General features: G+C 37.9%; 1 protein-coding gene across 2 annotated transcripts in view; it reads right to left on the bottom strand.

Annotated features, from left to right (window-relative positions):
- Positions 1-2,907: 2,907 nt before the first annotated feature.
- Positions 2,908-13,104, bottom strand: part of ADAT2 (adenosine deaminase tRNA specific 2) — a 14,512-nt gene continuing 4,315 nt past the window's right edge. Inside the window, exons 3-7 of one of the 2 annotated variants that reach the window (XR_006104955.1) lie at positions 8,507-8,657; positions 7,312-7,418; positions 5,577-5,649; positions 5,316-5,495; positions 2,908-3,188 (exon numbers count right to left, since the gene is read on the bottom strand). Coding sequence is in view for 1 of the 2 variants with exons in the window: in XM_042478511.1 (XP_042334445.1) it covers positions 5,434-5,495; positions 5,577-5,649; positions 7,312-7,418; positions 8,507-8,657 (393 nt within the window). In the remaining variant the exon portion in view is untranslated. Of the gene's footprint in view, positions 3,189-5,165; positions 5,496-5,576; positions 5,650-7,311; positions 7,419-8,506; positions 8,658-13,104 lie in introns of those variants that run through there. The other variant, XM_042478511.1, reaches the window with a different exon arrangement.

The raw sequence follows: 13,104 nt of genomic DNA, 5'->3' as shown, positions 1-13,104 counted from the left end.
TGGTATTGGAAAGTTCCTTGGTATTCAAGCATGTGCATGTTCTTTGAAATTATTTACCTGTTTCTTGGAAATTAACAAATGGCCAATGGAAGTGGATTTTTGTTCCCTTTTGACTGCTAAAAATTGATACTTTGTTACTGGAAAGATAATTTTCCTTCACCTGGGATCCAATGGGTAGAGAAGATCTGATCATGGTTGAAACATTTGAAAGAATGATGTATAGATGAAATTACAAATAGACTTATACTTGGACATTTGGGTCCTGCGCAGACTGGCCATTAAGGCCGGTTTGGGGGCAGAATTGGGGCATGGTGTCTACAACCCCGCCTCCAGGGCACCGTGACGCCACATGCTGCTCCACACAGCGTGTGGCGTCAGTGTTCCTTTGGCACTGGGTCCACATGATGCAGCACCAAAGGAGCACCTTAAAGCCACAGTGTAACTCCTTTTTGTGACTCCTTTTTGCAACCTTAAAAGCCCAGGTCAGGGCCACAGCGTGTGGTTGCTACAGCCCCAATCCGGCAAAGCTGAAGGTGACTGCAGGCCACACCTTAGGGGCCATCTGCATAGCCCCTTGGTTAGCTTTTATAGAAGCTTATGACTAATTTTTCCTCTTTTTGTGTTCTTGTTTTCCTGCTGGAACATTACTGTACATAAATGAGAACTCTTCTGAATGTAAAATAAATACACTCGTCCCCCGGGTTACGAAATTAATTCGTTCCGGCGCCATTTTCGTAACCCGGAAGTTTTTCGTTAGCCGAATCCCCATAGGCGCTAATGGGGAAAAGCCGCGGCTCCGCCGCGGCTCCATTTTAAAAAGCGCCAGCGTTTTTTTGTAACCCGGGTAAACCTTCGTAACCCGGAAATAATTAATTAATTTTTTTTTTTCGTAACCCGGAAATTTCGTATCGCGGCGCGTTCGTATCCCGGGGTACCAGTGTAAACAAATTGTAAGAAAAACTAAAATAAAAGATAATCACAAAACAAACATACCAATGGATGGGTGGCAGATTTGAAGTAGGAACTGCATTATCAAATGCTGGTTGAGCTGCATGCTAGTGGAAAGGAGCAGAGGCAGAACCCTCCCCCCACTTTTTTTTTCATTTTTACTTTGATGATGTCCACCCCATTGCTTGCAAAGAGACAATTTATGTATGCCCACTCTAGTCCTCATGTATATTTTCTTCAATTCTCAGGACATGTTGGGGAATAGGAAAACTACAGATTCAAAGCTTTCCCCAATCTGCCTGAACAACCAGCATTCTATCTTCTTTGTCTCTAGTGACATTAGAGTTCTGACTTTGAAAGGCAAAGACTGCAGGTGTTTGTGTGTCACTTCAGAGGGGGTTTATGAACTCTTTCATTGCAGTGCCAGATCTTTCTTCCTGTCATCTGAGATAGAGTTCTGAATTTCCCTTTGAACCCTGAAAGCCCACCATAGGGACCAGACGATTTCAGTCAAAGTGGCCAGAATAAATGCCAATGTGCATCATGGCTATGGACAGTACTCATAAATATGCTCTTTTAAAAGCTGTGTTATCTGATATCAAGTTGACTTTGATTCATGGAATCTTGCGAATGTGAGACCTCCGAGAGGTCATCAACAGCCTTGCTCAGGTCTTGAAAACTCTGGGCCATTTGTATCTTTTGCTACTGCCTTCCACCTTAACACGCAGTATCCTCATCTCATAATATGTCCAAAGTACAGGAGACTCCTAATGAAAGTTCAGATCTGATTTGCTCTAAGGCCCATTTCATTTGGATTTTTAGCAGTCCATGGTGTCCTACAACTCTTCTCCAGCACATTTCAAATGAATTTATTTTCTTCCTGACAACTTTGTTCACTGTCCAGCTTTAACAACCATATGTAGAAATCAGTAGCATTTTAAAAAGCTAACCTGATTAATAACATTACAATAATTGTTAAAGGAGAAGGAAAGCCCTCAAGGACAATGGTGCATATAATTAATTTTGCTGTTGCTGTTAATTGCCATCAAGTCAAGACTTTTCATGACCCTATGAATGAGACCTCTAAGACACACTTTCACTAACAGACCTGCTAAAGTCTTACAAAATCAAGAACATAGCTTCCTTGATCAAGTCTGCAATGTGTAATGTGGTCTTCCTCTTTTCCTGCTGACTTACCAGTTGCTGTCAAGCATTATTACCTTTTCTAATAAGTCACGTTGTTTCATGATATGTTCAAAGTACAACAGCCTCAGTTTTGTCATTTTGGCTTCCAGGAAAAACTCATTTTTTTATTTTCTCTTGAACTCTCCAGAAACAAGCACATCATGTTTTATGACCCTCAGAGGATAATGTAACCCGATAGGCAATTTTAAAAGCCATTAAATAAATAAATTTAATTAATAAATAGCAATTATTACACTTAAATATGTAGTTATTGTTTGCCTTCAAGTCCTTACTGACTCATGGTGACTCTAAGGTGAACTTATCACAGAGTTTTCTTGGCAAGATTTGTTCAGAGGTGCAGTTCCTAGATGGATAAGTCGACTCAGGTTTTTAGGTCAATTTTTTGAGCAAAATTTCTAGACTTATACATGAGTATATACAGTTCTTTGTGGACACTGCCTGCTTCACCAGAAGTAGAGAACTGCACTGCAAGAGTGTAAAGAAGTGCAACTACTACAATTAATTGAATATCTATTTATCACACAAATGAATCCCCAAGTACTATATAAGAAATAAATGGATATTTTTTGCCCAGAAGCCTGACAATTTGTGGCTAAATAAGCATGCTCTTTCTTTGAAATCAGTGGGATTTTACGCCAAGCTTAAAGAAGTAAGATGCTGATACTGCTGCTTTAAAATTACAAAATCTGGCCTCTCTCATGCTCAGCATGAAACTATCAAACAACAAAGTAAGCCAAGCTTTGGAGACAAGTGATAAAAATATTATTTTTATTGTGTTACCATCAATAAGATATTATCATTTTTAAATATGCATAGATCTACATAGTAGAGGAATTAAATAGTAAACCAAATCTGGTTTGCACATGTCTCACCAAACTACTGAAATAACACGTCCACAATACAGAAATCCACAAGTCATAGCTTGATGACTTCCTAGCCTGTTTACTTGCTCAGCATGCAGAACCAGGAGGAATGAGTTCAGTGTTAATCTGCTGGAGTCTCTCATTATTGGAACAGCAAGGCCCTCTTCTGGACTGTAATCATAATATGTTCAAAGTACAATTCAACAAAGCAATGAAATGTCAGTTACAGTATAAATGTTTGTCTTTATCTTTGCCTTTCCTCCTTATCTATTCCCATCTAACTTCCCTTATTATTATAGTATATGTTTCAAATACTATAGTTTAGGAGATTAGGACAATAGTCTATTTTTAGTCTCCCCCAGATGACTGTGTACATATACAAGTAGAAAATATGAACATAATTTCAAAACAGTTGAGTTACAAATGTGTTCAGTCATAACCGTTTACTTAAGCCAACAAATATTATCTGCAGTATTGCTATAAATGAGCAAAGTTACAGAGGTGTTCCATTTGTAGTTCAACTAGTAGTCCAATGGAGCTAAATCCAATGCTAGTCCTACCTACCTAGCACTGGGACTTGTTCTTTCAGTATTCAACAGCTAATGAATACAGATTGTTTCTCCCTTATATGAAATGCTTGGGACCAGAAATGTTTGGATTTTAGTTTTGTTTTGTTTTTCAAATTTTGGAATATTTGTGTATGTGTGTGTGTGTGTGAAATGAGATATCTTTGAGATGGAACCCAGGTCAAAACATTAAATTGATTTCTATTTTGTATATACCTTATGCACATAGCTTGAAGGTAATTTTATACACAATATTTTTAATAATTACGTGCATGAAATCAAGTTGATATATATTGTTTTCTTTTTGGAAACCGTGTTGGGTCCCAATTTGGAAGAAAGGCCACATATAAATAAGGATATAAAATACAATAAAAAATTGAATAGTCAGAAAGCAAAGGTGTCACTATCTCAGCCATCCATGTGGACAATTTTGGATACTGGAATATTTTGTATTCCGGATAAGGGAGATTCAACCTATATTCTGATTTTTTAGGCAGCTTTCCATAACAAGCATAAAAAATAATAAGTCATTTCTAAAGTGTAATTTTTACTCCAAAAATCCCAAACCAAACTTAACTCGAAAAGAACAAGCATGACAGAAACTGATCACACATTATCACAAGCCAATGTATTAATTTAGACTCTAAAAAAACTAAACACACACACATTCAATTTGGTCAACCATAAAATCTGAATTGAGCAAGAATAAACAAGCTGCAGTAAAGGTTTTCTGCTCATTTTGATGGGTTCCAGAGGCAAGGGACTGGAAAGTTAAAAACATGCGCTATAACATGATATCAACATGATAATATACTATGATACCAGCTAGAGAGTTTGCACTAGAACCATAGAATTGGAAGAGACCTCAAAGGCCATCCAGTCCAATCCCCTGGAGTGCAAGAATACACAGAAAATTCTTGGCTAAATGAACTGATCTGACATGATAGAGGGGTTTTCAAGACACTTAAGTGTTGCAGCCTCTGCTCACATTGAACCCTGGTTTTCAGTACCATGTATGAAACTGGTGACCCCACTTCGGTTGGTGAGAGAACTTGGAGCATGTTGAATTTCAACACACTGCTGAAAGCAGAGCTGACTCAACTTTCCAAATGTACACAGAGTTCTTTGTATTGAATTGGACTGAACGCAGCTATATTTGTATATGGCATTGGTAGTTGGAAAGCAGGTGAAGTTACACCAGCAAACCAAGGACTGTCAAAATAAATTATCCTTCCTCTGATGAACTCCAAAATCAAGACTGCCAAAACAGTTTAGTATGAATGATAATTACTGGAAGGACACTCTGGCTCTAAAGAAACGCGCGCTATGACGCACCCCCATCACGTGCGAGGGGCGGCACTTTCAAACGCCCCTCACCCCTCGCACGTGATGGGGCGTAAAAATGGCGGCGCCCTATACACATGGGAGCCAATTTGACGTGATGGACGCCTAGCGTCCGCATGTCTCGGCACCTTCATGATGCCGCAAGTGCGCCATTGGTGCCTTGCTGTGTCATAATGGCGCTGCAGAAAGAAGCCGCTTTTTGCGGCTTCTTTTTGTTGCATGAGGGAGCCGTGTGGTTTGTCCGCTGCGGCTCCTTCACGCAGCAAACTAGGGTGGCGGCAGACCGCCTCTCTCACCTTTTTATTTCTTCCCTCTGCCCCTCCCCTAAATAAAAACTAGATTTTAAAAAAATAACAAAAATGTATTTACTATTTTGCATGAAACTTACAGATTATGATAACATAGAGAGGAAGAGAAACACCTTGCTCCACCTCTAAGTGGCCTTCAGGGATAGGTCAGTTTACTGCCCAGGGGTTTGAACAGTTCCTTACTTGTCCAGCTTCAGTTTACTGCACTTCACTTACTTCATCACTTAGTGCAGTCTTTTTTCGAACTTTTGATTTGGGTGCTGTCACAAGGAAAGAAAACAAAGCTATTAACATTCAGTGATGCAGAAGGCAACATTAGTTTGTGTAGTGATGAGACTTACCATTTGGATTTTCCTGCCTGTAGAAAGTTTTCAACATTTCCACTGCTTCTTCAGATCGATAACCAACTTTGCACTGTAAAAATCAGAATATTTTGCTCATAAAAGTAAAAACAACAACACCCAATACTAATAATAATGCAATGTGTAAGTCCAAATTAATGAGATGCAGCTTGACATCATTTCTAAAAGCAGAGATAGTGGGGATCCTTCAAAACTCTGAAGGCAGTGCAGCCACAATTTGGGAGGGACAGAAATATGCCTGACAGTCAGGCCTCTGCAAGTGACAACAACCTCTATTGGAAATAAGGCTGTTTGACGTGAAGCAAGCACATGCTTCTTCCTTCCTCCATCCCATACACCTTACCCTAACCACAGTGAAAGCATGGAAACAAGGATTTTAAGAAATCCTTACAAATCAAAGTATCAGTGGTATAACAAAACCAAGGTTTATCAAATGAAGGCATGTGACATAGAGGAGGAGTTGTATCATGCAGATAGTTTATTTCTCTTCCAATCAACCGGGATTTGTTAGGCTGTGGTTGCTGAGTTTCCATCAGCCTATGCATTTCTGCCAAGAAGCTCATCTTCATGGATGAGGTTTTTTGCCATAGCTGCTAAGACTTCCTTGGCCCCAACATAACTGAATTGTGTTTCAACTTATTCCACCCACAAGTCATTCCCTTCTAACATTTTTCCTTTAAATGTGTGAATGTGTGTGACAGTGTGAGGCACGCACACACACACACACAGAGAACAGGATGCTTTCAGCAAATGCACCAGTTTAAGAAGCATCCACCTACATATGGAAATGCTTTCTACACAGGCATCAACTGCAGTTTCTTGAGAATGGAAATTAGGTTTCTTAAATACAAATGCTTCTTCTCCCACAGTTGCCACAATGTAAAGCTGAGGTATCGTCACTGTGCTAAGTACAGACATACATTTTTTTTAAAAAAATTGCTATTCTTTTTTTCTTCTTCCTCCTCTTCCTCTCTTTTTACATTTGCATCTGTTCCCATAATTGTTTCCAACCATTTTGCTTTTTCTTCATCCAGATTCCATATTATTCATTAAATATGTTTGATCTCACTCTTCCTTTTTGGGAGGAGGTTACATGCAATTTCTTGTGATCTTCCATTCATGCACAATTCAGATTCCCACCAGTCTTCTCAAGGCTTAAACAATCAGCTGTTTCTGGATTTTTCCCAATTCTCTTTTTCAATTGTTTCACACCATAAATCAGGTATAGGAACTGTACAACCTTCCAATTATTGGTGGACTGAAAATCCCATCAGCCATCATAGCCAGTTGTGAGTAGTCGTGGAAACTACAATAACACTTGGAAGACCCCAGAGTCCCCTGCCTTAAATTTAAAAGTATTATGCCATACTACTATACTATACTCATGCATTCTATTGCACAGGGTTGGGGAATATTATGGAAGAACACTCAAGCCAACAGTTTATATTTAGCAAAAGAGACAGCTGCTCTAAATCCTAGAACTATTTGTGAATGCACTCTCTCTCTACTTACTCTCAAAAGATGGATTCAGACCTAATCTATCACCAGAGAAATACTCACACAACACTGTGAAGGATGAAGTTCAGTGCTAATTTCAGAATTAAAATATTGGGAAGAATGTACTTGTCAACAAATTCCCTTCTAATTAAAAGGTACATGGTTTACTTCAATGTTTTAAAATAAATTACTAAAAGATGCTAACAAAAATTTTCACCTGAAATGGTTCCCCCATGTCCGTTAAGGTAGCAGAAGAGATGTCCAAAACTGAACCACAGCCTCCAAATCGTTCATTTTGGCAACCATACACAACCAGTGGAATTTATATAAATTAGTTAAGGTATTAATTATATAGAACAGTATCCTGCTTTAATTGATTGTCTAGTTGTGCTGACATGTCTGTGGTGTCAAATCTATTTCATCATCTCTTCTCTCACATACCACAAACTCCTGTGTTTTATGGACAGTTTTATTAAGGAACCCTAATACCTCTAGACAAACCATTAAGGAATACCTAATACCTTTAGACAAACCATCTTTTACCCACTTCTGTTCCTCTAGCTCTGACCCAAGGCTCCCTTCCACCAAGGGTGTTAACTAACACTACTCCGCTTACCCCAAATCTTCTAACCCAGAGCTAAAAACAGAATAAGACATTATGGTATCTGAAGCAGAAAATCCAAGGAGACAAAGAAGAGGAAGAAGCAGCTAAACAAATCAAAATTTCTTGCTTTTTTATGACAACTTCCAAACCTACTACCTGAGGCAAGGCCCCTCACACTGCCTAACAGTACGATTTGTACTGCATAGTACCTATTGCTTACTTACCATCATCAACACCAAGGCTTACTACAAAGAAGTTCCTGTCCAGGGATTTTGAGACTGTTTGTACAGTGCGCCCTTTGTTTACGTGGGTAATCCGTTCCGGACTCCCGCGCGTAAAACAAATAACGCATATGCTCGAGCCCCATTTAAATGAATGGGGCTTGTGCACGCGGTGGCACGGCGGCGTGGCAGAACATGCGTGCCACAGGCACAAGCTCCATTCGTCCCTATGGGACACACTGCCCCTTCCTCCCCGAGCGGCTGAAAGCTGCATAAAGCGTGCCTGCGTATAACATGGGTGCACTGTACAGTATTTAAGTTACTAGCTGCTGGGAAAAAGGAGCAGAAGCAGGCTGTTACACGTTGACTAGCCTTCCCAAGCCATCACACTGACCACTGTGGGAATCGAACAGTGGCCTAAACGGGAGTATGGTCAAATCTATTAGAGTTCTTCTTGAGTACATCATTTCTACACAAGGAAATCTCCAGAAAGATCTGTGAAGAAGAAAATGAGTTCCATTCTCTTGTTAGCAAGCTGATGCAAGGCACAGAAATAACATGCCACTGTATCATTTTGTGAAGGATACTCATCAGGCGAAGAGCAGCTGCACACATTATACAGGGCTCTACAGTGACATACAACACTGTGTGCAAAAACACTTCCTCTAGCTCCTTCTTATGCTGATGACACCAATCTCTGGCCTGATCAATTGCCACCATTTCAGCATGGCGAGTAGCCTGTGAGGATACAGAAAAAGAATATCAGTGTTTATAAGACACAGCGGTGTATTGGTCTAAATGGAAGGCATACCCAAACAAAAAATTAGCTCTGTTTTTAGCAGGGAGACAAAAATGCAGAATTTCCTGGATCAAACAACAGACTGGATCAGATGACCTAGCAGGCCCCAACAGCTCAATAATTTAATGCTACCTGGCTCCTAAAAGTTTAATTCTGTTAATAGGTGAGATAAACTAAAGCAGTGGGCAGCCCTTCCACTTGTTTGTAATGTGGCACAGCTCAAATAAACACTATCATACTCCACTGTTTGCAGCAGTGCCTGGCTGAAAAATACAGGCATTAAAATGCCTGTTAAAAACACTAGTAACAATGCCAGGGTAACTCAGATCTTTTATATTTTTGTTGTCAATCATTGTTTTCTTTTAAACTTTTAAACTTTATTATGAGTTTCCAAAATGACAGTGAGAAAAGTCCATTATGAAGAACCTTGATACCAAATGTTAGCCCCCACCATACAAAAACTAACTGTAAGAGCCATAAAAATTTAGTCTAAAAATAGTAACACATAATCATTAAAACAGAAGAGTGTGGCATTTTGTTGATATTTTCTTGAAAGGTGTTTCCTTATCAACACCTGACATAAAGGGGGGAACTGAAAATTCATCTGATTCGCTTTATCCTCAATAAACAATTGTTAAGTAAATGAGCTCTTCCATTATCAACAAAATCTCAGAGACTGCAATTATAGGCAATGCAAAGATTCCTTCTGAAGCAAGGACAGAAAGGTCAGAGAAAAAAATGGCCTGTTAAAGAAATAAGTGTTCAGGCAAAATGATTTTCCTCCTTGTCAGATATCAAGTTCCTACTTTGGATCCAGCCTAATCTATGAATAAACATGAGGGATGAAATGAGACCTACTATTCCTATGAGTTTGAAGGGTAGCACTGGAGACTGTCTCTCTTTCAAGAGCTTCAGGCAAGTCCATGAATTACATCTGCAGTCATTTCCAATTAGGAACATCTGAAAATGTTTCTAGTTTGAACCGAATGGCAGTATTTTTCCATTAACCCTATCTAATACTTCTGATTCTATTTATTTGTATTATATTAATATGTACTTTAATACTCCAATATATACTTTTATTCACTTTTAAACTGACTAGGTTTCCAAGAGCAGCTTCCATGAAAGCTCATTTAAAAATAAATAAATAAATAAATAAATGCAATATAATAAATATGAGAAAAAGCAGAGCAGGACAAAACATGCAGTGATTTTTAAAAGGAACTAAAAACAAAAAACAAAAAGCCCAAGAAATATAAGTAGTACCAAAGAAAAATATACTTAGCACCAGACAGACTTTGTGGGGAGATCATTCCAGACCTGCCACAATCCCAGTTTATGACCTCACCTCCAATGACAGTCAGACTCAGAATCTGAGAATGGTATTTGTAATACATAGACACATTTGTGTAGACTAGAAAGGCCAGTCAGAAAATACCCAGGTCCCAAGCTGTATAAGTACTTAAAGATTTAAAGCAGCAGTTTGAATTGTGGTTGGAAACAGATTGGAATCAATGCAACAGTGTCAGGACTGTGACCATTACACCCAGTCTTGGTTATTAAATGTAATGCTACATTTCTGAATTTAGTGCAATACCTGTATACAGAGTCTCCAAAAGCAGCCCCACACAAAAACCACTACACTTGCCAAATGGGAAATTACCAGGGAATAAATAACTTGGCTACCCCATCTATGTCCAAGGGGGATTATGAGTAGAACACCAGTCTAAAAATTTAAATAAACCTTTTAGTTATAAGATGGGAAACATGTTTTGGAGAGAGAGGGATATCTGCATCCAAATATTTACAGCTTGCTTAGTTTGTTTTTTTTAATGAACTCTGTCAGATTTACTTATTTCTACTTACTGTTCTTAGCCCTTTAGACAAATTTAAGACTCTTCAGAGCTTGGAACATTACTCAAAATAAGGAATTTGTTCCATTACCTGAGCTGTCTGTACCTTGGTGAATTCCATGTTAATGGCTTTACAGCTATGGTACTAAATAAACACAGGATTCTCCTGCCCAAAGGGCAATCTAAGGTGCCTATGGGGCTCCCTAGAATAGTATTTGCACTATTGTTCTAGAGTTCTCTAAAGGTATAACTTAATAGAGCATCCTATGGGGAAATTATATTATTAGAGCTTCTGGGAAGATTTTTGGAGTGCTTTGGAGCATATGCTACTTGGATTATGTTTTTTTTAAAAGAAATAAATGGAGAAATAATAGACTTAATTAGAATTGAAAGGAAGTTATGCTTTTAAGAGAAATGAGCTGTCCACAATAAATAACATGGGAGATCCCATTCTGGCTGAGCGGAGAACGAATAGGAATGGTCAGAATTAGATACGGGTATGAACATCAGTATAATCTCAAAGTAAAGTAATTTTACTTGCAATATCTTACTTCCAAGCCCTGGGAACTACTTCATTAATGAGTATTTAATTGTAAATGAGTATATTAATAAATGTACTAATCAACACAAAGAACTGAAAATATATAATGGTTAACAAATTGATAGCAAAATATTTTTAATATTTAATAGATTCTGATGTTAACTGCTGTTACAATAAATTTATTACAAATGAATAGGATTTACAATTAGCCTATAAAATTATATTGCCTTTCAAACAAATGTAAATTTCAACTAGATTTCCAAAGTGTCATGCAAAGAAGATGCCATAAGTGCTATAAAACATTTAATAAAGCTCACTCACTTTCCATTACCACAACTGAAGGACACCTGCATACACTTAAAGGGCCTTTCAATTCTTGCTCCTCCTTTATAGGAACTTAGCATTTGGAACAGAAAGGTTGCTATTGCAACAATATTTTTTCCAGTCTCTTTGTAGTAGAGATTCACATGGAACCTATCTTTGTGAATGAAATTACCACTCACACCCAATTTTTCTGCCTCCCAAGCTGTGTGGATGATCTCCAAGGGTAGGAATGAAGATATATTTCACAAGAGTACCAAGAAAGAATCAATTCAAGATGTGTTTGTAAATCATTCTTATTGTTCTGGTTTCAGAAAACAGAATACATGCTGCAGATAACCCAGCAACTCTTAGTGCATCCTTAGTATATAATAAAAGCTTTTAGGTTTCTGCAAGCTATTGACAGGTAAATAAGGATCTAATTTGACTTATGAGTAATTTGTGGAATTAGGACACTGCAATCACTTCAGGTAGACTACTGTATATCCTTATCACAAAAGCTCAGCAGATTAAGGGAGAAAACTAAGAAAACAATCCTGAACAATACTTCAGCAACCATAAAGATTAAAAAAATTAGGTGCAATTCATGTTTATTCAGAAAAGTTTACAATCAGGATCATAAAATTATTCAACATGATAGTTTTAGTAAGATCTTAGACCAAATATAATATTTCAGTGGACTACTTCTCACATTTTGTGCTCAGGAAGGGACATTCAAGTAAAAAAAACTTAAAACACAAAACCCATACATGCACCTAGTATCCATTTTTAATTCTATACACTGCAGCTTTTCTTAGTAAATTATATGAACTTCATGTTCTGAAAGAAAATCCTCAGACCTGATAATAAATATAAAATTAAAATATAGCATTCTGTGAAACCTTTCTATTCCAAAAAACATTCAGAAATTAATAGTCCTGGTTTAAGAACTACAGTCCTCCCTTCATTCTCACAATTTTCAGACTCATGTCCCTCTCTTTTGTTAGAGGGATTAATATAAGGAGAATGAATGGGGCGCGTGCCCATGGGGTGCGCCTGCACACCTCATGTGCACGCCCTATATTCAAGCCAATAGGGCTTGAATACAAGTGAAACTCCATTTTCACGAGGGGGGCCAGAATGGATCCCCTGCAAAAAAGGAGGGGTAACTGTATATTATATTACAGTAAATAAAAACATTAAAATAATTGTACCTGATAATTTTATTATATCTCACTGTCCTTTTTGTTTTAGTAATCTTAAAAAAATTAAGTTGAAATGTAATTCTATTGACTGATAAATTTACTATGTTCGTGGCTTTGAGTGTATAGTATTTATGCACAGAGGCATAGCAATAAGACCAAAAAGTCTTAACAATTAAAACAGGAAAGTGAATAGGTCCCATACAAGGTTTTCAGTTGTGGAACATGCCTTCCACTTTCCATCTCTGACATGAGTACAGTGCCAAGTGATCTTTAAGTGCCAAGAGGTGCCTTCTCAGAACACAAGTATTTGCAATTCCTCCCTGCACTTCCAGAAGGCAAAGCATACAGAAATTCCAGATGCAGCAACTTAAGGGTGCATAAGGCATTCACACACTTTACAGTAGAATTAATGACAAGATTTTGTATCAAATTTTTTTTTTAAAAAATTATATACATATAACCCAATGGCTTACATTACCTTAATTTA

The sequence above is a fragment of the Sceloporus undulatus genome, chromosome 1, assembly GCF_019175285.1.
Source record: "Sceloporus undulatus isolate JIND9_A2432 ecotype Alabama chromosome 1, SceUnd_v1.1, whole genome shotgun sequence".
NCBI lineage: Eukaryota > Metazoa > Chordata > Lepidosauria > Squamata > Phrynosomatidae > Sceloporus > Sceloporus undulatus.
Note: the sequence above shows the minus strand (reverse complement) of the source record. Positions and strands in the feature narration are given on the sequence as shown.